We start from the raw sequence: 26,645 nt of genomic DNA on the forward strand, positions 1-26,645 counted from the left end.
GGTCGCCGGAAGCGGCGGCGCACGTGGCTGTGCTTGTCCTTGGGCGGGCGCCGTGACCGCGGCGGGGCCACCGGACCGGGGATCGCTGCACCGGGCCGGGGATCACTGCACCCGGGGGATCACTGCACCGGGCCGGGGATCACTGCACCGGGCCGGGGATCACTGCACCGGACCGGGCCCCGGGATCACTGCACCGGGGGCCCGGGATCACTGCACCGGGGGATCACTGCACCGGACCGGGGATCGCTGCACCGGACCGGCCCCGGGATCACTGCACCGGACCGGGAATCACTGCACCGCCCCGAAGGCCGCCCCCCCTTCCCCGGTTGTCTCCCGCCGAGGAAAAGCCCACTCCACAGACCTCACACGGGAAGGCAACCCACCCCCAAAGGATCAGAGCCCACAGCACCAGCCCCCAAATTCCGCCCCCCATGGGGGGGATCCCCCAGCACCAGCCCCCAACTGCCCTCCCAGCAAGAGCGGGGGCCCCCAGGAGAGGAACCCACCCCAGGAGGGAATGCTGCCCCATCCAGCCCACAGGAGAGGAGCCCACCCCCTGCCCCTGCCGCAGTGAGGAATGCACAAGGCCCAGGCCGAAGGGAGAGCCAGGGGAGTCTTCAACAGTTTATTAGAAAGAATGCAGACATTAAAAAAATCCCAGCTGCTCTGAACATAAATTGAGGTTTCTCAGCCCGGTCGCAGGCCCCACGGTCTGTCACTCGCTGCCAAACCCACAGTGCAAATACGATTTGGTCTAAATGTACAGATTGACAAAGCAAACAATGTACAGCCACTCACCCCGGGCGAGGAGGGGGGAGCTCTGGGGGGGTCACATGGAACCAGGGACAGGCTCCGGCCACCGGTGCCGCTCGGGGGGGGCCCAACACCAAACTAGGAGGGGTTTTAGGTTTTCCTTTTCAATACGAACTTTAGTGGAACAGACCTGAAGACGCCACAGGGGGGATGTTGCCTCGCCTGCTGGATTTGGGGAGCCAATGACAACAAGTTTTGTTCCCAGTACAAACGGACAGTTTCAGGCCATGGAGGAGGAGGAGGAGAGGGGGGAAAATGCTCGTTAACCATTTGGCGTAAATTGAGGGGTTCTCCCATTGCAATTACATCTGCTACGAGGCAAGGAGGCTCTGTAAACTTTATTGCAACTGTTCTGTACGGATTGCCTACACCTCAATTGGGGGGGTTTCGTTTTGTTTTTTTGTTTTTGGAAGTCTGGAAAACGGTTCATGCATAACGTTATTGCCTCTCGTGGCTTAAGACCGCCCCGTGCCATGGGACACACCTACCATCAGTGAAGCCATTTAAAATGGACTGAAAATGGGTTAAAGGATGCAGGATCTCCCTTTAGGGCTATCAACTCAGGAATTCTTATCTCAATTATGAAATGTTGTGATGAAGTTCTTTCCCCAAAACCCTGAAGACGACAGTTTTCCTTACTCCAGATCCGGCATTTCTACACAGAGAGAGAGAGAGAGAAAAGAGAATTGTTTTAGGGTTGGTTTGTGGGTATTTTTTTTTGGTTGTTTTTTCTAAAAGCTACCAGAGCCCCACTATGTCACAAGGGACACGAGCAAGACGACCTGGCCCTCACCCAAGGAGGGCACGGAGCAGTTTGGGGCCTCTGCCCTCCCTCCTGGCTCTCCCCAGGGGAGATCCGTGCCAGAGCCGGCCACCCCGAGCACATTCTGCTCCTGCAGCCGAAGCTGCCCGGGGACTGCAGCTGCCTGGGAAGGTCAAAGTGGTATTTGGGGCTTGTGTGGAGAGGCTTTCCCAGATTAGGCTGTCTCCCAGCACTGGCTTTATCTCCTGCCAGGACTCAGTGGGATGGACAGGGGAACATCTGCGGGCCCTGCCCGAGGCCGGGGCGTTCAGCAGCTGTGAGAGGGCAAAACAACAACTTACTTTCATCATCACTGTCTGGTGAGTCCTGCAAAGGAAAAGAAACAGCGTTAAGTGGAGCAGACGGCCCTGAAGGCACCTTTCCTCTAACACCACCCCCAGCAATGAGCTCCCAAATCCAGCAGCAAGCTGGATCCCCTTTAGGCAGAGCAGGGATTTTGAGGAACTCCAGGTCCCACGGGACTCAGTGAGCTCAGTCTGGCCTCTCTGCAGACCCCACAACAACCCCCAGTCACTGCAGAGAGACACAGACTCTGAACTGCACGGTGCCCCCACTGCCCTCAGCACTGCTGAGAGGGAGGGAGGCGACTCCCCAGCTGACATCACCTGTCCAAACAAGGTTTGGGGCTATTTCAGCTTTCTGCAGTGCTGAAGAGGGAGCACAAGACTTCCTAACCAGCCCTGCCCGTGTTTACTCCAACCACATAACTCACATCATCTGCCCCATCTACTTCTGGCAAATCTACGTCGTCGTCTCCACCCATGTTGTTCATCATCTGCTCGGGGAGAGAACAGCCACGAGTCAGGGTGAATCCAACCCCATTCTCCTCCCAAAACCAGCCTGGAACGGTTCTAAACCAACAGCCCCTCGTTGCCTTGACAGAACAGCTGCCCCCACCCAGGAATTACAAGGTAAGGATGCAAGAAAAACTGGGATTAATTGCCCTGCAAACCCCGAACTCCAGGGATTCATCAGCCCCTACCTCGGAAAAGCGATCGAAATTGGACATGTCTTCATCTGAATCATCTTCCCAGTCTTTCCAGTTGTTGAAGTCCACGCTGAGCCAGTTGAGCTGCACCAACACAAGGAGTTATTTAAGGACAAGGAATCTTTTAAGGACAAGGAAGGACTGGGCTGTCAGTCAGAACAGGCAGGTTAACGAGAGCTGCCACCCGATTGGGAGCAGGAAAAGTGACCCAAAACTGCTCCACAATTCCAACATGACCCAAATATGCACTAAATGAAAAGCCAGGGGGGGCAGCAGGTGCCCAAACCCACCTTTGCCCTCTCTTTTGTTAACCTTGGCCATGCCTGACCAGACTCTCCTTTTCGTAAACAACATAAGATGGATCTGTCTGTTCTTTTATGCTTCGATTCCTGAAAAAGAGCAAATACCCATTAGTGCCATCAGGATGAGCTTCACCACCAACTGCTGACATCCCTCATTTGTTTTAACCTCTCCACTAATTCTTTATCCTGAAAAAACACTTCAGGATAAAATACTCTGTCCTGAAAAACACTTCCACGGATCTGAGTTCAAGCGTATTCTTACAGGCCAAAGAACTATTTGTCCCCCAAATCCCAAGAGCAGCCTGAAGAACAGATGGCATTTTTTAGGATCACAGAACTCCAGAATGGTCTGGGTTAAAGATCATCCCACTCCACCTCCTGCCATGGGCAGGGACACCTTCACTAGACCAGGCTGGTACAAGTCCCACCCAACCTGGCCTTGGGCACTTCCAGGGATGGAACATCCACAGTTCCTCTGGACAACCCGTTCCAGTGTCTCACCAGGTCCCAGCACTAAGAACACCCAAGAGGAGACTCGGGATACTCACATTTGGATCGATATTATTAAAAAGGTCGATTTCATTTAAGTGTTTAAAATTATCACTTCCTCCAAGACAACTGCAAAGAGAAAAAGTAAGTTGGTGTTTAGCCCAGAACGTGTCATAGAACAAATCTGCTTCTCCTCAGCCCTCGGGGACCTCCCTGCGCCTCAGTTACTCACCTGAACGTGAGCTTGGACTTTTCAAAATTTACATTAACATCTTTGCTGTCTTCAACACAGAACTCGACAAAAACGTAGTCCCTCCGGTCGTACCACTTTGCAGAGGCAGGCTGCCTGTGGGCACAGCAGGTTTGGGCATTTCATCAATAAATTCAAAACTGAAAACCTCCCTCCCGTGCTTAAAACCTGCATTTCAAGCTTATTATTCATCTTTTATAGGTGCTTAAGAATGAAAAAAGATGTGAATAAAAGAAATGATGCATTCAGTGCCCAACACCCCCAAAGAGCTCCTGGGAGGAGCCGCTGGAATCTGAGAGACTGAAATAAATGTTTCAGCAGATCAAAATTGTGATAAACGTTAAGATGAGCTACAACAGACGAGCCAGAAGCTCCACCACCTCCCACAGCTGCCTGGGCAGATTTCAGGGTGCTTTTTGTCACTCTAAGAGTTAAAACCAACCCAAAGCAAAATCACTGAGAAAATCTTCTTTTTTTGGGCACTGACACTATTAAAAAATAGACTTACTATGACGAAGACCCAGCTGGTGTCAGCACAGGTACGAGAGCTGGAGAATCCTTGCTCCAGCCTCTTCCTATAACCTCCTGCATACTCAGACTGGAACTCCCATGCACTTTGGAATTCTCCTCCCTTTCCAAAACCACCACAGAAAGTAACGGCGTGTCCAGGGCAGCCCTGGTGTTTGCAGTTCCGCACTGAGGACTCCCCTGCAACGCTCTGGCCGTGCTCAATGGGCTGGGGAGAGACCCAGCAGGGCCTGGACACCCTCCTCCCCCCTCCAGTTATTCCCTGGCAACTGTGGCCAAGCCCAGGGAACGCCTGCATTCCAGGGGAACCAAACAGCCTCCCAGCAGGGCTGTTACCAAGGCACAGAGGCCACGCACTCCTCTGTCTTCCTGAGATCACAGAGTCATGGAATGGGCTGGGAGGGATCTTAGAGCTCATCCCTTTTCATCCCCTGCCCTGGGCAGGGGCACCTTCCAGGGATGGGGCAGGCACAGCTTCTCTGGGAAATCCATTCCAGGGCCTCACAGGGAGGATTTTTTCCCAGCTGATGGCCCTGCAAAGACCTGCAGTGGGATGAGGTGGAAGGCTCTGAGCTGGACAGGGGGGTAAACAGGGGGACACAAGGGAGGCCGGTGTGACACAGCCTGGGACTGCAGCTGCCACCCCACTGAGGAGGCCCTGTGGGCTCACTGCTGCTCTGTAAGCACCATTATTAACTCTTCAGACCATTTATTAAGGTGACCTTGGCTAAACTTTCAGGTCAGATTTTGACTCACCTGATCACCGATTGATTGATTGATTCCTGGCATCGAGCTGTGACACATTGGGTGAGGTGACTCACCCAGGGCTGCACCCTCCCCAAACGTTCCTACCTGCCCCCTTCCACTGTCCTCAGGATGAACCCCAGCAGGGCCAGCCCAGCCCCAGCTGAACCCCAAACCAGCTCTGATCAGCTCCCCAGTGCCACAGGTACCTGGATCCACCGGTGCCAGCTCAGGGAAAGGCTGGGACCTGGAACCACCACGATGCCTCTGGCAGCTCCAACACTCTTGTAGGTGCAAGAACACCCGGGCAGAGGCCAATATCCAAGGATTTAACTTCCACAAACACAAAAACTAGTGGATTCTGAACTCAGCCTCGAGTTTCTGCAAAATGCTGTTCCAGGAGAGAAAACCTGGCGCTTCCCCTTGCAGCTGCATTTTAGGGAATGTTAATTATCACCTTACTCAAGTGAAGTGCAGCAGCACAGCAGGAGTTTTCTTACTGTGGTATTTTTAATTCCTTCTTGGGCACAAGTATCCTCTTCTAACAGGGAATGAAAAGACTCTCAGAGGAAAAGAGGAGGAGAAACGCCCCACTCTGTCCCCCCTGCGTCGGGAGACAAAACCCCCCAGCGTGGGACAGCGGGGACGTCACTCCAGCCCCGTTATCCAACAGAAATCTCAGTGTCCCTGCCCGGATGACGCAGGGGCTGAGCAGTGTTAACACTTCCCAGTTCTCAATGTCAATGGAGACGTCTCCAGCCTTCCCAGGGAGCCGCACACATCCCCGCTTTCGGCCGTGACCTCGGGATCTCTGCCCAGAGCGGGGGTTTGAGGCACGGAACTCACAGCACGTCCAGAAACCTCACTCAGCTCAAGGAAAACACACACACACCCCCGAGCTGGAGGGGAATGAGAGCCCCAGATACATTTGACTCGACCACAGTTCACGTTTCTGGGCCCTAAACCTGCGCTGCTTCCCCGGGAATTCAGCACTCGCCACCGGAGCCGCCTCTCGTTCTTTTATCTGCCTTTCCAATCTCGCCCTCCCAAAGGGAGGAGGGAAAACCTCCCCGTGAGCCTCAGCCAGGACTCGCCGTTCCAACCAGCAGCGCAGGACGCGCCGGAGCTGCCGCCCAGGGCTGGGACGAGGCGGAAGCCGCGGCTCGTTGGCGTCTCCTGCCCACACGGAGATTCCCAGGAGACAAACCACACACAGCAGCCCTGCACGTGCTCCCAGCGCTCCAGAGCTGTTCCCACACCCCCACGGAACCATCTCCTCCCCTCACAGACACCGCCAGCACTCGGCAGCAGAGTCACCTGTTGCACACACAGAGCTCTGTCCCTGCCTCCTGCCCAGGGGGCTCTGGTTACCCCCCAGCCCTGGGACTGAGTTCTCTGGGAAGGAGGAGGCAACCTCAGCGTGCTCCCTCCTGCGCGGTTCCCAGGGAACAGGGCGCTGTGTTCCATTCCAGAGGGTTCCCTCTGTCCCATCCACCCGGGTTTTGGGGACTTCCCGAGCTCCTCAGGCTCTTCCAGTCCCCGCATTCCGATGGCAGTTGAGATTCCAGCACCGTGGAACAGGTTCCAGAAGCTTCCTGTCAACACTGATGGGCAAGGTGGAGGCTCAGCTTCACCCCAGAGCCCTCCTGGCCCTGCCTGATCCACGGTGGCTCCGTGGGGGCTGTGCTTCTAGCCTGGATATCCCTGGATATCCGTGGATATTCCTGCCTCTGCCACAGCAGCAGCTTCTCAGCTCTCGAGTGGAATCTCAAATCTCACCGTTTGTAGTTTCCAAACCTGTCCTCGTGCTCCTCGTACCCTGTGCCTACGGAACCCTGCCTTTGTTTCCTGGGAGCATCCTGGCAGCTCCCACAGCCCGAGGACACTGCAGGAGTCGGATTCCCGACAGAATTTACCCCCCAGACAGCAATAAAACCTGTTTTACTAAACCAGCTTTCTTTCCACTTGTAAACCCCGGAAAGGGGCTTTTTTAACTAAAAAAAAAAAAAAAAAAGCCTCATTTTAGATTTTAGACGACTCCAAGCAGAGGCTGCAGTTTCAGGATGATGAACTTTACAGAAATTAAACGAGAAAGTCCAACTTTAACACGTCCCTCTCGCTTTCAGTCATGTTAGGATGAAGCAGCTCCATCCTCTGGGGTTTCAGAACACGAGGGACGAAAAGCCACCAGTCCCTGAGGGGTAACTCTGTCCTCAGACCACCTCCAGTCATTCCAGCCAGACACACGGAGGTCACAGAGCCACGGAACGGTCTGGGCTGGAAGGGACCGTAAAGCTCATCCCGTTCCACCAGCCCAGGTTTCTCCCAGCCCTGTCCAGCCTGGCCTTGGGCACTTCCAGAGAAGGGGCAGCCTCTGGGAAATCCATTCCAGCGCTTCACCACCCTCACCACAGGGAGGAATTTCCTCCCGGTATCCCACCTACCCCTGCCCTCTGGCACTCTGAAGCCCGTCCCCCTTGTCCTGCCGCTGGAGGTGGGGGAACGGCATCTCCGGGGGCAGCGCAGCCTTCCCCTCCGCGGCCACATTCCCCTCTTAAAAGTCGCATCAAAAAAATCCGGGCTGGTCTTCCCCGCGCGTTCTGAGCGAGCGCTGACACCGAGCCGGAGCTGTGCCAGGGGCAGCTCCCGCCGCTCCGGGGTGGCCGCGGCGGCCCCGGGAGGGCCCCGGGGAGGGCGGTTCATTCGGGATCCCGCGCGGGACGCACGTGGAGCGGATCCAGCGGTCCCCCCGGGCAGCACCGGGGCTGTCCCCGCCGCCGGGGGGGCTCCGTGCCGGGCCCCTGCGCTTCCACCCGCCCCTGAGGGGCTTCCGCGCTATTCCTCGGCCTTCCAGGGGATCGCGGAACGGTCCGGGTGGACGGGACCCTAAAACTCCTCCCGTTGCACCCCCGCCACGGGCAGGGACACCTTCCAGCTGCTCCCAACGCCGTCCAGCCCGGCCTCGGGTTTTACGTGGAAAAGTGGAAGTTTGTAAACAAGATCCGCCCGTCCGCGCGCTCCGGGCGGCTCCACGCGCCACTTACCGGGAGCTCTCCGCGGTCTCAGCCGGTGCCACCGACCCGACCGGGCAACGCGCACCGACCCCCGGCACCCCCCGCCGCCCCATTCATTCCGCGCAGCCCCGAGCGGGGCCGGGACCCCCCGCCCGCACCGCGGCACTCCGGGCCCGAGCCGGTAACCGACGGCGGGCGCTCCGCCCTCGCCCGGTGACCGGGGCCGGGCCCGCCGCGGTTAAACCAGGGCGAAACCCACCGGGGTCCAAACCGCCCCGCCGGGGCCGCCCCAAGGTCAGCGCTCGGCGCGGAGCCCCGCGCTCGGCGGCGGCGCCCGGGGCCGCGCCCGCGGCTCGGCGGGGCCTGGCGGGGCCTTCCCGCGCCGCTCCCCACCCCGGGCCTCACATGGCGGCAGGCGGCGGCTGCGGCGGGCGCTGCTGCGGGCGGTGCTGCGGGCGGCGCTGCGGGCGGTGCCGGCGGTGGCTCGGAGGGTGTCCGTGCGGGGTCCCGGGGGCTCGGGGCTCCGGCGGCGGCTCCGGCGGGCTCGGGGCTCGGCGCGGCCTCGCTCCCACAATGCCCCGCGCGCGCTCGGCCCGTGGTGACGCAGCAAAATCCCCGCGCGCGCCGCCGCCGCCTCCTCGCGCCGCCGCGCCCGCGCCGCGCATGCGCCGACCGCTTCCCCCCCCCCGCCCCTCCCGCCGCGCCTTCCAGCAGGTTCTGGCCGCGCGTGCGCGGTGCGGCCCGGGGGGGGCCGGGACCCCCCAATGTCGCGTCCTGGGCCCCGTTCGGAGCCCCCCCCGCTCCTCCCGCCGCTCGGGGGCTGGGACAGGGACAGTGAGAGCCCCCCGAGCCGCCGCCTCTGCAGGATGAGCCCCCCCAGCGCCCTCGGCTCTCCAGCCCCTTCCCAGCTCCGTTCCCAGCCCTGCACACGCTCCAGCCCCTCGGGGTCTCTCCTGTCGAGGGTCCAGAACTGGGCACAGCCCTGGAGGGGCCTCAGCAGGGCCAGCACAGGGGGACAGTCCCTGCCCTGTGCCCACACCGTGGCTGGCACAGCCCAGGGGCCATTGGCCTCCTTGCCCACCTGGGCACACCTGGGCCAGGTCCAGCCGCTGTCACCAGCACCCCCAGGGCCCTTCCCAGCTTTCCAGCTGCTTCCCCCAGGCTGGAGCGCTCCACGGGGTCGGTGTGACCCAAGGGCAGCACTGGGCACTTGGCCTTGGCCCTTGGGTGGAGCCTGTCCCAATCCCTCTGCAGAGCCCTCCTGCCCCCCAGCACACCCACAGCACACCCACATCCCACCCACAGCACACCCACATCCCACCCACATCCCACCCACAGCACACCCATGATGTCCCTGCCCTCCCAGCACACCCACATCCCACCCACGGTGTCGTTCCTGAACTGACTGAGGAGCCACCAATCCCCTGCCAAGATCCTGGATGAAGGTGACCCTGACCCGGCCCCATGGAATGTGTCCCCACCCCTCTCCGGGTGGGTTTAACCCCAAGGAGTGTCCCAGCCCTGGGCTGCAGCTGCTCCAGGCAGATGCTGTGGGAGGCAGCACCAAAGGCAGACCCATCCACCAGGCCCCAGTCCATCCATCACACACTGCAGGGGAACCAGGAGAAGCCCCTGAAGGGAACCCCAGGGGATGAAGGAGGGAGGACCCCGCAGTGACTGAGCCTGGCCTGGCGCCGCCCCGGGCTCGTGTCCAGCCGTCCTGTGGGGCAGGAAGGAAATGAGGGGACGGGCAGGTGGTGTCAGGACGGGGTATCGGGGCCAGGATCTTCCCGGGAGGAAGCCTCCACCCTGGGAAGGGAGGGCGGCAAACCACCACCACGGAGCAGCGAGTGTTTCACCAACAATAAGCCACAACTTTTATTAACCGATAGAAATAGTACAAATTTTAAATTTAGCTGTATTTTAGTCTTCTCTGAAACACCAAAAAAGGCTCCTCCCTCCGGCGGCTACATCGTCAGCTCCTGCGGGGAGAAGGGGGGTCAGGAGCCAGCCGGGAGTGCCCCCCCAGCCCCCCAGGACACCCCGAAACACTCACCATTATCGCGTTTACGATGTCGTTGCTGTTGTTCTTGAGGGCTCGCACGGCCTTGGCCCGCGACACGTTCGCCTGCGACATCACCAGCTCGATGTCTTTCACCTCCACGCCCGTCTCATCAACCTGCAGGAGACACAGAGCCCGGCATTGGCACCGGCTCCGGGCCTGGCACGCGCTGGGACTGCCTGGATCGGGGCGGCTCCTGCTCCACCCACAGGGATGGGAACTGGGAGGCCAGACCTGCGCTGCACAGACCCCCCAGGGACCCTGCTCTCCCTCTGCCACCAGGGCAAAGGCGAGGATGGAGGAAAGGAACCCCAGGATTATCCCAAACAGCCCCGCCCAGCCCCGCAGGCAGGCTGGGGAAGGCGCTACCTCCTCTTCCTCGCTCTCCTCCTGCACAGTGGGGGTCTGTGTGTTTTCCTGGATGTTTGAAACGGGCTCTCCTTGCACTTTGAACTTTTCGGCAGCTGCCAGCTGGGCCTGCTGGGACAGGTCTTCGATCTGCAGGAGGGAAGGAGCGGAGCTGAGGCCGGTCCTGTGTGGTGCCAGCACATCCCACAGCCCAGCCGGGAAACCAGCCCTTGGGACAGGCCCCAGGGACCCACGGCAGGAGCCACACAGGGCACAGGTGACAACAAGGAACCTGCTGGCCCCCAGGAGCTACCAGGGTGGGCTCACCTTGGCCTCGCCAAAGACAATGTAAGTGTCTGACGCCGGGCTCTTGTACACGTCTGGTTTTGTGATGACAAACAGGATGTTCTTGGATTTCCGGATGGTGACCCTGGTGACTCCCGTCACCTGGCGAAGGCCCAGTTTGGACATTGCCTGGAAAACACGAGGGGAAGGTCAGCAAGGGAAGGAAGAGCTCCAGAGGCCTGGATGTGCCCGCTCCTCTCTCCAGAGCCCGGTGCAATGCTCGCCGTGTGGATACACATGGAAATGTGCCCTCAGTGAGCAGCATTCCTGGGTGTCAGCCGGAGGGAGCGCTCCAATCCCAGGACTGCTGAGATGCCCAGCACGCCCTCGAGCCCTGGGGCTGTCCAGGGACAGGTGAGACCCACGCCCCTCAACCTCACCTTCCGAGCTTTCTTCTCGCTCCGGCTCTGTTTTGCTTTGCTGACGGGCTCCTCATCTATTTCGGCTGCTGCCGCGAGCTGCGTGGGGAGACAGCGACAGGGAGCCGTGACAACCCTGAGGTGACACAGGAGAGCACCCACAGGCATGCTGATCCAGCACGGATGGCACGTGCCACCCGCCCTACCTGTGCCTGCTGTGTCGTGGCCTGTGTGGAGTCTTGCTCTTCGAGCTCTGGTACGGATTCATCGCTGTCGGACTCTGTCCCAGACCCTGCAGGAACACACATGCACCTCACTCTTCCCACCTCAGGCAGGTCCAGGGGACGCAGCGGATTTGGGGCAGCCTTTGCTGCCGGTTCCCAGTGAAGTCACCAGTCAGCCCAGTTAAGTGGTGTGCCCCAAACGCCATCAGGAGCCATCCCTGCACCCCCAAACGCCAGCAGCAAGGTGGCACAAGAGCCTGTCTCCAGCCTCTCACCAAGGTGGGAGCCCCATGGATGCCGAGCCCCCTGAGGAATTTCCAGCCTGAGGCACCGGGAGGAGTGTGGGTGGCACTCCTGGGGTGGCAGCAGCCCAGTGTGACAGGTGCCCTTGACAAAGAGCACCGAGCCCCCACTCACTGAGCCCTCGGGGCTGCTGCATGTCCATGGCCTCACTACAGGGATCATCTGGGATTCCCCTGATGCCCCCTCTGGGTGCCCAGAGGGCCACCAGCTGCAGTGCCCCCACCACCACCACCTGTGACCCGTGGCACAGCCGTGTCCAACCACGCGAGTGACCGAAGCAGAGCCGGGTGTCCCCGGCCTCGGAGGTGGCTGGGATGCTCCCATGCAGCCATTACCTGGATCCAGTCCCGTTTCCTGCTCTGGGAAGGGCCTCTGTGCCCACGGCACACGGGAGCCCTGGCAGAGCCCTCCGCAGGTGCCAGGGTGTGCCCAGGGTTCCCAACACCTCAGGCAGAGCGCGGGGACAGCTCCGGTGCTGCCGGACAGACAGGGGGACACCGCGGGGACAGCGGTGGGGACGGCCCCGTGGCAGCTCTGCCCGAGGCTCCGTGTGCAGCAGCTCCGCCGCAGTGCCCATGCCACAATGCCACAACGCCACACCGTGCTCGTCACGCGTTAGCGCCGCCGGGGCCGTGCCCGGGGCCCTGCTCGGGGTTAGTGTCCCGTGGGCAGCCAGTGACACTCCATGCACACGGCAAACCGCGCCCGCAAATACCCTTGTCGTTCTTGAGGGGCGCCGGGGGGGCCGGGACCCCCGCGGGGGGGGACAGGTCCAGCAGCACGGGCGGCTCGGGGGGGAGCAGAGGCGGCAGGTCCTCGTCGTCAGCGCCGAGCGGGGCCTTCGAGGGGGGCTTGGCTGGGGGCGGGCAAGGGGCCGCCTTGGCCACCTTGTTAGGGGGCTGCTGCTTCTTGGTGGGGGAGCAGAGGGGTGGGCGGGGGGCGGTTCCTGCCGGGGCAGAGCCAGGACGGCCGGTGTCTGCTTTCTGGGGGGCAGGGGGCTTCGGGGGGGCACCGGGAACACCTGGAGCTGGAGGGGTGGGTGCCGGGACTGCTGGGGGGTGGCTTTGACAGGGCTCTTGGGAGGTGCCTTGGCCACAGCTGGGGTGGCCTCAACAGGACTTTTTGGGGGTGTTTTGGCAGCTGGGGGGGCAGTTGGAGCAGGGGTGGCTTTGACAGGGCTCTTTGGGGGTGTTTTGGCTGCTGGGGGGGCAGTTGGAGCAGGGGTGGCTTTATCAGGGCTCTTTGGGGGTGTTTTGGCTGCTGGGGGGACATTTGGAGCAGGGGTGGCTTTATCAGGGCTCTTGGGAGGTGATTTGGCCATAGCTGGAGATGTTTTGGCCTCAGCAGGGGCAGCTGGAGCTGGCGGAGCCGCCGGACCGGAGCTGCAGGAGGAGGGGGGACAGTGACAGGGCTGCCCTTGGGAGACTTTTTGGCTGCTGGGGAGGTTTTGACAGGGCTCTTTGGGGAGCCTTTGGCCTCAGCAGGAGCAGCTGGAGCTGGAGTGGCTTTCACAGGGCTCTTTGGGGAGCCTTTGGCCTCAGCAGGGGCAGCTGGAGCTGGGGTGGCCTGGGCAGGACTCTTTGGGGGTGCCTTGGCCTCAGCAGGGGCAGCTGGAGCTGGGGTGGCCTGGGCAGGACTCTTTGGGGGTGCCTTGGCCTCAGCAGGGGCAGCTGGAGCTGGGGTGGCCTGGGCAGGACTCTTTGGGGGTGCCTTGGCCTCAGCAGGGGCAACTGGAGAGGTTTTGACAGGGCTCTTGGGGGGTGCCTTGGCCTCAGCAGGGGCAGCTGGAGGTGGGGTGGCTTTCACAGGGCTCTTTGGGGATGCCTTGGCTGCAGTGGGGGCAGCTGGAGCTGGTGGAGCTGCAGGAGGTGGGGTGGCAGGAGCTGGGGGAGCAGCACCAGGGCTCTTGGGAGCAGTTTTGGCTGCAGGTGGGGTGGCTGGAGCTGGGGTGGCAGGAGTTGGGGTGACAGCAGGGGCAGCACCAGGGCTCTTGGGAGCCTCCTTGGCTGCAGGAGGGGCAGCTGGAGCTGCTGAAGCTGCCACAGTCAGCGTGACAGGGACAGGGGGGGCAGTGGCCGGGCTCGCAGGAGCTGGATTGGCTGCAGCAGAGGTGGCTGGAGCTGCCATGGCTGGTGTGACAGGGACAGAGGGGACAGCTGGGGCAGTGAATGGGCTCGCAGGAGATGGTTTGGCCACAGAAGGGGTGGCCAGAGCTGCCATGGCTGGTGGGACAGGCGGGGAGCTGGCAGGGGGGACAGCAGGCACAGGAGCTGCTGGTGGCAACAGGGGACTCACTGGAGCTGGTGGCCCTGGGGGAGACACAGCAGCCCCCAGAGCAGGTGTGGCCATGGCAGGAGCCACAGGAGCTGCCACAGGAGCTGCCTGAGGGTCAGGGCTCCCAGGAGGGGTCCTGGCCACCGAGGGAGGGAGCAGGTGTCCCACAGCTGGGACCACTGGGGCAGGGCCCACGGGACAGGCTTTGGCAACAGACGGACCAACTGGGACCAATGGAGAGACTGGAGCACCTGGGACAGCAGGAGGACACCCTGGGGACATCCCAGCCGGCAGCAGAGGGATGGGGGGTGACAAGGGGGCCTTGGGGGCAGCCAGGAAGACGGGTGGAGAGATGGCACCCAGGGCCGGGCACTGGGTCAGAGCTGGGGCCTGGGGACAGGCCGGAACAGAAGGCAGAGGAGTGGAGGCAGCACTGCCAGGAGACACCGGGACTGCCGGGGCCACGGCAGGGCTGAGAGGGGCTGCAGGAACGGGGGGCGAGCCCGGGCTCTGGGGACTCACTGCCATGGCGGGAGCAGGCAGGAAAGTGGGGGACACTTTTGGTGGGGGAGATGCCACAAGGGGTTGGGAAGAGGGAGGCAGGAGAGGGGCCGGGGCTGCTCCAGGAGCAGGGGGAGGGACTGGGGCTGCAGCTCCTGCTGGGCTCAGAGGGACAGCAGCAGGAGCAGCTCTCACAGGAGAGGCGAGAGCAGCGGGAGCAGCAGCCAGAACAGGGGACACCGGAGCCTGGGGTCCTGGAGATACCGGGCTATCTGGGGCAGGCCCTGGAGATCCTGGGGCTGCAAAGCCCACCGGGGACGGCGGAGCCGGAGGAGGGGAGGTGGTGACTGGGCCCGGCAAAGCCGGGGCAGGGGGCTGGGGAGGCACAGAGAACACGGGGATGGCCGCAGCCGGCACCACGGGGGGGGACACAGGGGTTGGGGGGCCCGGTAGAGCCGCGGCAGCAGCGCTGGGGGGCTGCGCTGGGACAGCCTGGGCAGATGGAGATGGAGTCAGAGGTGGGGAATGAGCAGCATGAAGAACAGCTAAAGGAGAGAAACAGAGTGAGCCATGAGAGGAGGGAGGCAGGGAAGGAGGGAGTGGCCAGGGAGCCTGCCCTGGCCTTTCTCCCAGCTTTGGTGCCCAGCCTCTAGAGCAGCAGGCACTGCCCAGCCTGCCAGGGGCCACACAGACCGGGACACTCGTCCCTTCCAGAAACTGCCACCTATTTTCCCAGGAGCCCTAGAATGGCAGGAGGCACCAGATGAACCACCAGGAAGCCCCACTAGGCTGGGGATGCAGGGACCTGGCTCTGCTGCCAGCTCTTCCCCACCGAAGGAGTTGCCACAACCTCCATGGAGGTCTGGCGGGACCCCCAGGGCTGCTCCCACGCCTGGGACCACACGCCAGGCTGGTGGGAGCAGGGAGGGACAAGGACCCACTGGAGGAGAGGAAGGAAGTCAAGTGTAACCCACTGGCATGCAGAGCTGTTCCTGGGAGCCCCCTCCCTCCAGCCCTGGGTGACACAGGCAGGTGCCCTGAGGGGACAGGGACACCGAGGCAGGGGATGGTGGGTCCAGGACCCCCAGAGCCCCCCAGGAGCTGTTAGGGTTAATGGAACTGCAACCCCCGGAACGGCACACGCTGGTTAATGCGGCACACGAGGGGTTACAGGAGGGTCCCGAGTACCTGGAGCAGGGACGGGAGCAGGAACGGGGGCAGCTGGAGCTGGACGGGGAGAACAACAGTTTATTAAGGCTCGTCCCACTGACTGGGAGTGCTCGGCTTCCAACTCCCTGAACCAGTGCTGAGGGAGCCTGGAGAGAGGCCTGCCAACCCCAACACAATTCCCAATGCCAAGCAAAGGGCACTGCTCAGGGCAGAGCCTGGAGAGAGCCCTGCCATTCCCAATGCCAACCCAAGGGTGCTGCTCAGGGCAGAGCCTGGAGAGAGCCATTCCCAATGCCAACCCAAGGGTGCTGCTCAGGGCAGAGGCCGCGGTTGCTGGGAGGGCAGTGCTGGTCTGACCAGTGTGACCGGCCCTGCCGGCGTTGGGAGAGCAGAACCGGCCCGGCCGCGGTGCCGCCCCTGCCAGCGCGTCCCGGCACGTCCGGCGAGGGCAGCGGGGCCGGGGAGGATCCCCAGCAGCGCCGGAGCCAAAGCCAGCCCAGCGTGGCCCTGCCCGGCTTCCCCGTCCCACCCCCGGGTCGGGGTCACACCCCTGTGTGGAGCCCTTTCCCTGCCCCAGGAATGCTGTCCCAAGAGATGTCTCTAATGCCTGGAGTGGGCATCGGTGCCAGGACAACTCCTGCTCCGAGGAACACCCTGGTGCAACAGGTCCTGCCAAGGGCCCATCATGGAGCTGTGCAGAGCTGCCTCCTCCCAGCAATCCCTCATCCCTGCTCCTCTGCCACCTCCAGCGGCACCCTTTGAGGGCATTCCCCACAAACACCACCATCCCCACTCGTCACCCACAGCCCCACCTCTCCTCGGCCCCTTCTCCAACAAAGCCGAGCCACGGGACTCCCAAAAGGCACAGGATTCGTAAGGGATGCTCAAACCACCTGGGGGGCAGAGCCTGCCAAGAGCTGAACCCCTGGACCAGCCCCATCTCCGGGGCTTTTCAGGAGACCAGCCACTCTCCACGGGACGAGACAAAATCCACAGAGCTGCCCCAGGGCTCCCACGACACCGTCAGAGACGAGAGCAGTGGAATTTTGGGAGGAGGGTATGAGCTGACAGCGAGGAGGAACAGAAAAGCCTTCCCAGGGAGGGGGCCCCAGGCAGGAATTCCAGCTACGAGGAACCAGGAGCTCCCCGGGAATCCTCGGTGCAGCTGTCACGCCAACAACTGTCACCCGGCTCTGCCACCGACCACGGGGAGCCCCCAAATCCAACGGGAGCCCCCAGATCCAGCAGGGAGACACCCCCAAATCCGATCGGGCAGCCCCCACCGCTCCCGTGACTGCGGTCACGCTCCCCGCGGGATAACCCACGTGCTCTCGGGTGGGAAACCGAACGGAACCGGCACGGATTTGTTTTGGCCGCAGCAAAGGGACACTGAGGAAGAGCGGGGCCGGTGGAACGGAGATCCCAAACCCCCCCGGCGGAGGTGACAGCACTCGAGCCGGCGTCGCTCGCCCACCGCCGGGTCCGCGATCCCCTCCCCGCCCTCACGGGGGCTGCAGCGACCCCCTCCCGCCCTCAGGTCCCGCCGGGCGCGGCAACCCCGGGAATCGACCCCAAAACCGTGACCCCCTCCCGGCCTCAGCCCCAGAACCGCCCCGGGCTCACCTGTCTCCGCCTGCGGCTGCGGCAGCTCCTGCTCCGTGGCCGGGACGGTTTCTGTGGCTTCGCCGGGCATTTCTGCGGGAGGGAGGGACAAACCGACAGGCCCGGGCTCGCCGGGGCTCCGGGACAGCCCGGCGGGGCGACCCCCGGGCGCCGGTAACTCGCCCTCCCCGCATCCCCCTGCCCCGGAGCACCGAGCGCCTCCCGCTACCGTGACAATCTACCGAGACAACTCCCCCGCACGACCCGGGCCGAGCTTGAGCTCCGTCCCGACCCCGGGCCTCGGCCGCCCCCTTCTCCCCCTCCCGCCCCCGGTGCGCCGGGCTGCCCCCCGGCACGCCCCCAGCCGCATCGCCGGCCTCCAGCGGGTCCTCCCGGGCGCGCCGCGGCCCCCGCGGCGGCGGGTGGCGGCGGATGGCGGCGGATGGCGGCGGATGGCGGCGCGGGACTCACTGTGCGGGGAGCGGGGCCCAAGATGGCGGCGGAAAGAGACCGTGAGGGGAGCGCGGCTTCCGGGAGCGCGGCACTTCCGGGGCAGGGGGGAGCGCCCGGCAACGCGGCCCGGCCCCTCCCCGCGGCCGCGCTCCGGAGTTCCGGGGGCTGCTCGGGCCGCCCCCGCTCCGGGCGTGGGGACCCCTCCGGGTGAGGTGGGACCCCCGTGGGAGGGGAGCCCCGGGCGTGGGGATGAGGTGCCGTGAACGTGGGCCCTGACCTCAGCAGTGGGTAGGGGGTCGGTCAGGGCAGGGGGTTTGGGGGGGCAGAGACACCCTCTCGGTGCTCCCCACGGGGATGGGACACAGAGCCCAGAGAGACCCCACACACAGACCCCAGACCCCACACACAGAGCCCAGACAGACCCCACACACAGACCCCAGACAGACCCCACACACAGACCCCACACACAGACCCCACACACAGAGCCCAGACAGACCCCACACACAGACCCCACACACAGAGCCCAGAGAGACCCCAGACAGACCCCACACACAGACCCCACACACAGACCCCAGAGAGACCCCACACACAGACCCCAGAGGACCCACACAGACCCCACACACAGACCCCAGACAGACCCCACACACAGACCCCAGACAGACCCCACACATAGACCCCACACACAGACCCCAGAGAGACCCCACACACAGACCCCACACACAGACCCCACACACACAGACCCCAGAGAGACCCCACACACAGACCCCACACACAGACCCCCACCCACCTCGGGCACAGCACAAGGGTGACCAGAAAGGTTTAATGGTTTTTTTGTAGAAAAGGTACAAAAGAGTACAAAAAGTGGAAGGGGCTGTGAGTGAGAAACAGGGAGCGGGTGCAGGTCGGCTGCTCCAAGGCACCAGGACCCCCATGGGTAGCGGAGGTGACAATGACAAGCACAGAGGTGACAAAGTCCATCGGTCCCTCGCCATCCCTGCATCCAGGACCCCTGGCAGCAAGGCCTCAGAAGTCTCCTTGAAGGTCTGCCAAGAGGAGGAACAGGAGATTTTGCAGAAAAAGAGCCATTTCTCAGAGCCAGGGGGTCTCCCCCAGGCCGGCACCCACCGCTCCGGCGCAGCCGCTCCCCCCGCCGGGCGCTCTCCATGCCCTCCACGAACTGCTCGAAGACCCTCACGTAGGGAGCCAGGCTCGTCCTCTTGTAGTCTGGGGGTTGGGGGAGTGAGAAGGGGTGCTGGGAACCCCCCCCACCCCAACCCTGCTCACCCTCACCCCCACCCAGACCCCCCTCACCCCTCGCCCGCCGCTTGGGCTCCGTCTCCCCGCCGTCCTCCTGCTCCCCATCGCTGCCAGCCGTGTCCAGCTCGTGGCACAGGGACCTGGGGGGCAACCGGGCCGAGGTTTCGGGGCTGCGGCGCTGCCAGGACCCCGCCCCCGGCGCCGCCGCCCCCGCTCACGCACGTGATGGTGGGGACGGCGAACGGGTCAAACTGGTCCAGCGTCTGCAGGTCCAGCGGCACCGAAACGCGGCCTTGGGGACGGAGAGACAGACACGGGGGGGGTCACCGGGGGGCCGCCCCAGGGGTCCCGCCGCGGGGGTCCCGCCCCACACCCACCCGTCCTGGGGTGGACGCTGAAGGGGCTCTTGAGCAGGTGTCCCAGGCCCTTGCTGACGTTGATGTCGAGGCGGGGGAAGCAGAACTGCAGCATGATCTCCCAGTCGGCGTAGCAGGGCGCGGCGCCGCGGCCCCGCGTGCGCTCCATGCAGCCCCGCAGCAGCTCCCAGCGCTGCGCCGAGTCCTTCTTGCGCGGGAACTCGGCCCGCAGCGCCTCGCGGTGCTGTGCCGCCCGTCAAGGCTCACCCGGACCCCGCAGACCCCCCAGAGACCCCCCCCTTAAGGCCCCACAAGCAAGGATATCCTCCGGCACCAGGGCCAGCACCTTGTCCCACCGCTCGGGGCTGCCCAGGATGTCCTGCCCCGCCAGCGCGTACTCCTCGAAGTACTCCTCCACCACGGCCACCGAGCGCCTGCGGGGAGCAGGACGGGCTCAGAGCCCGCCGGGGGCTGCGGGGCCGGGCCAGGGGGTCCCCACCCACCTGATGAAGGGGTGCACGGGGTAGGAGAGGTTCACCTTCTTCACCGTCTCTGCTCCGCCCTGCGGGGACAGCAGTGCTCAGCCCGGGGGCGGGGCAGGGGTGCCTGGACCCCTGTGCACCCACTGTCAGCGGGGTCAGGGGTGCCCAGACCCCCACACACCCACCTTCACCAGGGTCAGGGGTGCCCAGACCCCCACACACCCACCTTCACCAGGGTCAGGGCATCCCAGACCCCCACACACCCACCTTCACCAGGGTCAGGGGCATCCCAGGCCCCCACACACCCACCTTCACCAGGGTCAGGGCATCCCAGACCCCCACACACCCACTTTCACCAGGGTCAGGTACTCCACGGTGGCCGCCCGCAGCGCTGGGGACCATTTCCTCACCGCGTCGTCGCACACCCAGCAGTGGACACCCCTCCGGCCCGAGTACACCCACAGGCGATGCCTCACGCCCAGGTCCTCTGCAGGGGAACAGACAGGTTTGGGGGCACACTGGGATGGGCTGTGGCAACCACCCAAAGCCGGCAGTGCCACAAACCCACCGGGCACCGGCGCGTCCCCAGCCCCGCCAGAGCTCCACCCCGGCCCTTCTTTGAGGTCTGGGCATCACCGTGGGGCAGAGCGTGGTCTGCATGTGCACAGGGGCCCACGTGTGTCCCCTGGACGTGCACAGGGGTCCACGGGTGCCCCCCAGACCCTCACCCGTGAGCGCGCGGTCGATGACGCGGACGGCGATGGTCATCAGCGTCCAGCACTTGGAGCAGATATCGGCTGAGCTGGGGGCAGAGTGTGACGGGTCAGGCGGCCTCCCCACACCCCCAGGCCCCTTCCCAGCCCAGAATTCCCCCCCAGGAACCTGCAGCACGTCCGCACGTCGTCATAGTCTGTCATGTCGATGTCGAAGACCAGCTCCTTCTCCTGCGGCTGGAAGGTCCCCAAGCGCACCGTGTTGTGCTGGCTGGGCTGCAGGAGGGACAGGGCGGGCTCAGTGAGTCAGGGACCCCCACGGACCCCCCAGCACGGTGCCCGGGGCTCACTCACCCGGACGGAGTAGACGGCCCCGATGTCGATCTTGTAGGGGTTGATCTTCTGCAGCTCCCGCTCCAGCTCCTGGGGGCTGCTGAAGGACTGGAACCGCACGTACACGTCGTCCCGCAGCGTGAAGGAGAATTCCCGCAGCTGGAAGTAGTTCTTCACCACTGCGGGGGCGCGGGGAGGGTCGGGGGGGAGTGACAATGCCCTCAGCACGGTACCGATGCCCCCATCCGGCATCGGTGCCCCCCATCCCGTATTGGTGCCTCCCGCCCAGCATCGGTGCCCCCATCCCATCCCGGTGCCCCCCATCCCGCACCGATGCCCCCCATCCCATCCCGGTGCCCCCCATCCCATCCCGGTGCCTCCCATCCCATCCCGATGACCCCCATCCCATCCCGGTGCCCCCCATCCCATCCCGGTGCCTCCTATCCCATCCCGGTGCCCCCCATCCCGCACCGGCGCCCCCCCCGCTCTCACCGCCGCCGTAGCCGAGCCAGCGGCCGTAGGGGCCGTGCGGGAAGAGCCGCCGGTAGAACACCGGGAGCAGCTCGGGCAGCGCCGCGGGCTCGAAGGGCGCCATGGCGGGAGCGGAGCGCGGGAGGGCCCGGGGCCCGCCGGGAGATGTAGTCCGGCCCCGGGGGCGGGACGAGGCACCGGGGGAGTCCCGGGGATGCTGCGGGGCGATCCCGGCGCGATGAAGTCCGGGGATGACCGGGGTGGCCCGGGGTCCAGAGATGTCCCGGGGACGCGCCGGGTCCGGCTGGATGCCGGGACGGGTGTCCCGGGGGTGTCTGGGGGTGTCCCGGGGGTGTCTGGGGGTGTCCCGGGGGTGTCTGGGGTGTCCCGGTGCCCGGGGGGTCCCAGGGCGGCAGCGCAGCGGTGCGGGAGCCCCCCGGGCGCTGCCCCGCTCCCGTTAAGGATTCCCCGCAGCAGCGGCCGCAGCGCAGCCCCGGGACCGGGACACAGACCGGGGCAGAGCCCGCGGCTCGGCGGGCTCCAGGCGGCAGCACCGGGACGAGCCCGGGGAGGGACGGGGGGACGGGGCGGAGCCGCCCCCGCCTCTGCCGGGAGGCTCCGCGGCCGCTACGCGATCCTTGTCCCGGGGGCTCCACTAATTAATCATTAACAGCGGCGCGCAGGCACGGCCAAGGTCGGGACGAGCCGGTCCCCTTCGCAGCCCGCATCCCGGTGCCGCTACCGGTGCCGCTGCCGAGGATGTGGCTGTGCGTGGCGCTGGTGCTGGCGGGGCTGCTCCTGCTGCGGCGCTGGCACCGGGAGCGGCAGACGGTGCCGGGGCTCTGGGAGAAGCACGTGCTGATCACGGGCTGCGACAGCGGCTTCGGGAACTTGCTGGCGCGGCAGCTGGACGGGCGCGGGCTGCGGGTCCTGGCCGCCTGCCTGAGCGAGGCCGGGGCGGCGCGGCTGCGGGCGGCCACCTCACCGCGCCTCCAGACCGTCCTGCTGGACGTCACCTCCAGCCAGAGCATCGCTGCTGCCACAGCCTGGGTGCGGGAGCGCGTGGGTGACCGAGGTAGGATGGGACAGACACCCCATTGTCACCCCGTCAGACCCCCAGCCAGCTGTGCTGGCCCAGCCAGGGCTGGGCGTGAGGCTGTGGCACAGCCCCAGCTCATCCCCTCCCCTCTGCAGGGCTCTGGGGGCTGGTGAACAACGCAGGGATCGCCATCCCCACCGCCCCGAACGAGTGGCTGACCAAGGATGACTTCATGAAGGTGCTGGATGTCAACCTGGTGGGGCTGGTGGAGGTGACGCTGAGCCTGCTGCCGCTGCTGCGGCGGGCGCGGGGCCGCGTGGTCAACGTGTCCAGCGTGATGGGCCGCGTCTCCTTCTTCGGTGGCGGGTACTGCATCTCCAAGTTCGGTGTGGAGGCCTTCTCTGACAGCCTCAGGTGAGCGTGGCTCAGCACCACGCTGGTTTCCCAATTTGTTTCTCTGGACTTTGCCTGACACAGCTCTCAGTCCCCATCTGCGCCACCACGGCCGAGCACAGGTCGAGTGGTTGTAGCTGCTGCTGCAGTGTCAACAACGCCTGTCCTGGCATGGAGCCTCCCTGTCGGACCTTGCCCCCGCCTGGGATCTGTTGGGACGCGGCCCTGCGGTCCTGAGCTTTGCTTTGTCCCCAGCCCAGCCCACCCAGATGTGGCACATGTTTGCTCACGCTCTGCCTCAGCCAGGTCATGCTCAGGTCGTGCTCTGCTCCTCTGGCACGAGGCTGCCATGCACCCCGTGGGAGAGGCAGCCGTGGCCACGTTCCGGTGCTGCTCCCGCGTCCCACGGCACTCCATCCCTTGCAGGCTCGAGATGCGCAACTTCGGGGTGAAGGTCAGTGTGATCGAGCCGGGCTACTTCAAAACCATGATCACCAACGTCGAGAACCTGGAGAGGAATTTTCTTTCCGCCTGGGAGAAGCTTCCGGAGGAAATCAAAATGAGTTACGGGGAGAGTTACTTGAAGCAGTGTGAGTACCTCTCCCAAAGGCTGAGTGATGCCGTTTCTCTCCTGGCACGAGTCATAGCCCCAGAATCAGGGGGGTCCCACGGGGGTCCCACCACCCCCACACCCCACCGAGCTGCTTGGCTCCAGGGTCTCAGTGACATTTTCTGCCTCTGCAGTTGTGGCATCACTGAAGGTGATGCAGAAGGGCTACAGCACCGACCTGTCTCAGGTCACCAACTGCATGGAGCACGCGCTGACCAGCCTCCACCCCCGTGCCCGATACTCCGCCGGCTGGGACGCCAAGCTGCTCTACATCCCCCTCAGCTACCTGCCCTCAGCCCTCACGGACGCCGTGTTCTCCCAGTTCTACCCCAAAGCCGTGGGGAAAGCCTAAGGCAGGGGTGCCAGGCTGAGGCACTGCCATGCCTGAGCCGGGGCCTGGTGACGTGCGGTGGGATCTGACGGTGCGAGGTGGGATCTGGCATCGCCCTCAACCAATGCCACGCTGAGGTCCCTAAGGTTGTTCCCTGCCTACAGATAGGTTTGTCCTGAATAAAGACCCCCACACACGCCCTCCTGGCACAGTGTGATGTCACCCTCAGGCTGTGGCACCGAGGATGTGTCATGGGGGCTCCCGGGGGCTCTGGCTCTTCCCCCTGTGCTCCACACAGGGTTTGGACCCTACCGGGGGTGCCCCAGCTGGACTTGTCCAGAGTGGCACTCCAGGGATTAACATGCACAAATCAAACCCACGCTTCTTCCAACCTGGGCAGATTTGCCTCTGGGCACTGGGCTGGGAAGCCTCTAATAGCGTCTTCCTCCTCCTCCTCCTCCTTCTCCTGCAGAACTCCTCAGTGGGGGCTGCCCCACTCCACTGCCATGGTGGGGGACAAGGCCGGGCAAGAGGGAAAGATCCAAGGCTGGTGCTGGAGGGTGGCACTAAATCCAGCTCTGGGGGAGAGTGGCATTCACCTGCTGAGGGCACAGCAGAGCCTCAGGGGCAGGGAATGGTGCAAGGCAGAGCTGGGAATTGCAAACCAGGAAGGCAGAATTCGCCCCGGGTTCTGCCGCAATCCTGGCTCTACATAAACGGCCTGAGCGCCGCCGGCCCAGGCTGTCACCGAGCGGTGCCGCTGCCGAGGATGTGGCTGTGCGTGGTGCTGGTGCTGGCGGGGCTGCTCCTGCTGCGGCGCTGGCACCGGGAGCGGCAGACGGTGCCGGGGCTCTGGGAGAAGCACGTGCTGATCACGGGCTGCGACAGCGGCTTCGGGAACTTGCTGGCGCGGCAGCTGGACGGGCGCGGGCTGCGGGTCCTGGCCGCCTGCCTGAGCGAGGCCGGGGCGGCGCGGCTGCGGGCGGCCGCCTCACCGCGCCTCCAGACCGTCCTGCTGGACGTCACCTCCAGCCAGAGCATCGCTGCTGCCACAGCCTGGGTGCGGGAGCGCGTGGGTGACCGAGGTAGGATGGGACAGACACCCCATTGTCACCCCCACTGTCACCCCACCAGACCCTCACCCAGCTGTGCTGGCCCAGCCAGGGCTGGGCGTGAGGCTGTGGCACAGCCCCAGCTCATCCCCTCCCTTCTGCAGGGCTCTGGGGGCTGGTGAACAACGCAGGGCTTGGGACCCCCATTGGCCCGAACGAGTGGCTGACCAAGGATGACTTCATGAAGGTGCTGGATGTCAACCTGGTGGGGCTGGTGGAGGTGACGCTGAGCCTGCTGCCGCTGCTGCGGCGGGCGCGGGGCCGCGTGGTCAACGTGGCCAGCGTGATGGGCCGCGTCTCCTTCTTCGGCGGCGGGTACTGCATCTCCAAGTTCGGTGTGGAGGCCTTCTCTGACAGCCTCAGGTACAGCACTGGTGGCCCCGGTGCTTCCCTGTGCTGGCCCAGCAGCCCCTGCTCTGCCTCACTGCCCCACAGAGGGTTTAGGGTGGCTCTCGGTTCCATCCTTCCCCCAGACCTTGTGAAAGCCTGACCGGGCCACGGGGTGGGAACTTGGGCACAGCAGGAGCCACAGTTGTGCAATCAGGTGAAGGGTTTCGAGGGACTCTTGAGCAAGGACAAGGCTCCTCTGTGCTCACGTTGGGGTGCCTGGTGGGGGGTCACGGGCTCCCCCTCGCTCCCCCAGCCCTTGCCCAGCTCGGGACAGCTCTGGCTCACGTCCCCACCTCGGGCAGGCGGGAGATGCGTCTCTTCGGGGTGCAGGTCTCCATCATCGAGCCCGGTGGCTTCCGGACGGCGATGCTCGACCCCGTGCAGCTGGTGAAGGACTTCACGCGCCTCTGGGAGCGGCTCCCGGCAGAGGCCCGGGCAGCCTACGGCCCCCAGTACCCCGACAGATGTGAGTCCATCCCCACCATAACCCCCGGTGACCCCAGTGTCACCAGGCTGACCCCGCTCTGCCCACCCAGTTGCCAGGAGCGCCGTCCTCGTGCACCGCCTGAGCAGCTCCCGCCTGTCCCCCGTCACCGACGCCATGACCCACGCGCTGCTGTCCCGCTGCCCCCGCAGCCGCTACGCCGCGGGCTGGGACGCCCGGCTGCTCTTCCTGCCGCTCAGCTACTGCCCGGCCTGGCTGTCCGACACCCTCCTGGGCCTCCTGCTGCCCGCCCCGGCCCGTGGGACCCCCGCACGCCCCTGAGAACGGAGCGGGACACGGACACGGCGCCCGCTCCTGTGCCTCCAGGATGGTGCTCAATAAATCTGGTGCAACGCTGGGGCTGCTCGTGGTGCCTCTGAGGTGTCCAATGGCCCCCTGGCCACGGTGCTGGGTGACTCCCCCCGGCAGGACCCCGTTTGCTGCCTGTGCCCAGAGCAGCCACGAACCCAGGGATGTCCCGGCTCAGCCGGCAGGGAACGTGCTGGGAAAGGCAGGGTGTTCATCCCTCCCCTGGGCACGTGGGTGGTGATCCCTGCGTCACTCATCCCGCTAATTAAGGGCAGATTAGCGATGGGTAGCTGGGGGGCAGGTCCCTGAGGTCGGGCACTAGAGCAGTGTTAACAGCAGCCCCCACACGTCATGGTCTGGGTGTCCCCAGGGCCTGGGGTCAGCGCGATGAGCTCCTGGGAGGTGGCACTGCGGCCTTGGCTGCACCTGCCCCGGGACACCTGTGCTCACATCCCATCCCTCTGGCAGCATCCTGGTCCTTCTCAGTCCAGGAGTTCTGTGTGGAAATTCCCTCTGAAATAGAACCAGCACAGCATGCCTTCCCTCTCTGATGGAGAAGGGGGCAAAGACCCCCAGCCCGTCAGTGGCAGAGCGGCTCCTCACCACCCTGGTGGCCTCAGCCGAGCCAAAATGTGCCCAGGGTGAGCACGAAGCTGCCAAGTTCCTGTTTGGAAACTGGACCCTGGGCCCTGCCAGAGCCAGTACCTGCACACGGGGTCACCAGGCTGGGCTTGTTGTTGCGAGACCCGACTTATCAGTGCCCTCGTGCTTCC

The 26,645-nt window shown here is 64.3% G+C and overlaps 5 protein-coding genes across 7 annotated transcripts; 2 read left to right on the forward strand and 3 right to left on the reverse strand.

Annotated features, from left to right (window-relative positions):
• Positions 1 to 611: 611 nt before the first annotated feature.
• PTGES3 (prostaglandin E synthase 3) lies at positions 612 to 8,465 on the reverse strand. 3 transcript variants are annotated; one of them, XM_050334531.1, is made up of 8 exons: positions 8,357 to 8,465; positions 3,648 to 3,761; positions 3,475 to 3,544; positions 2,915 to 3,013; positions 2,619 to 2,708; positions 2,349 to 2,411; positions 1,918 to 1,942; positions 612 to 1,468 (listed from the first exon to the last, which is right to left on the reverse strand). In XM_050334531.1, coding segments are annotated over exons 1-8 (483 nt in total). In that variant the 5' UTR covers positions 8,359 to 8,465; the 3' UTR covers positions 612 to 1,448. The 3 variants fall into 3 exon arrangements, with proteins under 3 accessions (XP_050190488.1, XP_050190487.1, XP_050190489.1); XM_050334530.1 differs by lacking the exon at positions 8,357 to 8,465 and adding an exon at positions 7,982 to 8,079; XM_050334532.1 differs by lacking the exon at positions 8,357 to 8,465 and adding an exon at positions 6,028 to 7,893 and having other exon boundaries at positions 3,648 to 3,757.
• Positions 8,466 to 9,804: 1,339 nt separating this feature from the next.
• On the reverse strand, positions 9,805 to 17,689 carry NACA (nascent polypeptide associated complex subunit alpha). Its single transcript, XM_050334533.1, has 8 exons — positions 17,611 to 17,689; positions 17,161 to 17,232; positions 11,272 to 11,357; positions 11,087 to 11,164; positions 10,689 to 10,835; positions 10,383 to 10,511; positions 10,008 to 10,130; positions 9,805 to 9,933 (listed from the first exon to the last, which is right to left on the reverse strand). Exons 2-8 carry the CDS (start codon positions 17,228 to 17,230, stop codon positions 9,919 to 9,921), a joined length of 648 nt encoding a protein of 215 aa, XP_050190490.1. The 5' UTR covers positions 17,231 to 17,232; positions 17,611 to 17,689; the 3' UTR covers positions 9,805 to 9,918.
• A 704-nt stretch (positions 17,690 to 18,393) lies between these two features.
• On the reverse strand, positions 18,394 to 21,745 carry PRIM1 (DNA primase subunit 1). The gene is made up of 12 exons (XM_050334563.1): positions 21,226 to 21,745; positions 20,755 to 20,912; positions 20,570 to 20,676; positions 20,416 to 20,489; positions 20,038 to 20,174; positions 19,709 to 19,767; positions 19,529 to 19,639; positions 19,227 to 19,450; positions 19,072 to 19,141; positions 18,904 to 18,989; positions 18,718 to 18,816; positions 18,394 to 18,635 (listed from the first exon to the last, which is right to left on the reverse strand). The coding sequence occupies exons 1-12, from the start codon at positions 21,326 to 21,328 to the stop codon at positions 18,616 to 18,618; spliced, it is 1,248 nt and encodes a 415-aa protein (XP_050190520.1). The 5' UTR covers positions 21,329 to 21,745; the 3' UTR covers positions 18,394 to 18,615.
• Positions 21,746 to 21,901: 156 nt separating this feature from the next.
• LOC126650096 (retinol dehydrogenase 16-like) lies at positions 21,902 to 23,768 on the forward strand. The gene is made up of 4 exons (XM_050334564.1): positions 21,902 to 22,279; positions 22,399 to 22,657; positions 23,063 to 23,226; positions 23,381 to 23,768. Exons 1-4 carry the CDS (start codon positions 21,964 to 21,966, stop codon positions 23,596 to 23,598), a joined length of 957 nt encoding a protein of 318 aa, XP_050190521.1. The 5' UTR covers positions 21,902 to 21,963; the 3' UTR covers positions 23,599 to 23,768.
• A 53-nt stretch (positions 23,769 to 23,821) lies between these two features.
• LOC126650094 (retinol dehydrogenase 16-like) lies at positions 23,822 to 25,864 on the forward strand. The gene is made up of 4 exons (XM_050334562.1): positions 23,822 to 24,662; positions 24,794 to 25,052; positions 25,382 to 25,545; positions 25,616 to 25,864. The coding sequence occupies exons 1-4, from the start codon at positions 23,822 to 23,824 to the stop codon at positions 25,843 to 25,845; spliced, it is 1,494 nt and encodes a 497-aa protein (XP_050190519.1). The 3' UTR covers positions 25,846 to 25,864.
• The last annotated feature ends 781 nt before the right edge of the window (positions 25,865 to 26,645 follow it).

The sequence above is a fragment of the Myiozetetes cayanensis genome, unplaced genomic scaffold (assembly GCF_022539395.1).
Source record: "Myiozetetes cayanensis isolate MyiCay16 unplaced genomic scaffold, myiCay2020 scf55, whole genome shotgun sequence".
In the NCBI taxonomy this organism is placed as follows: Eukaryota; Metazoa; Chordata; class Aves; order Passeriformes; family Tyrannidae; genus Myiozetetes; species Myiozetetes cayanensis.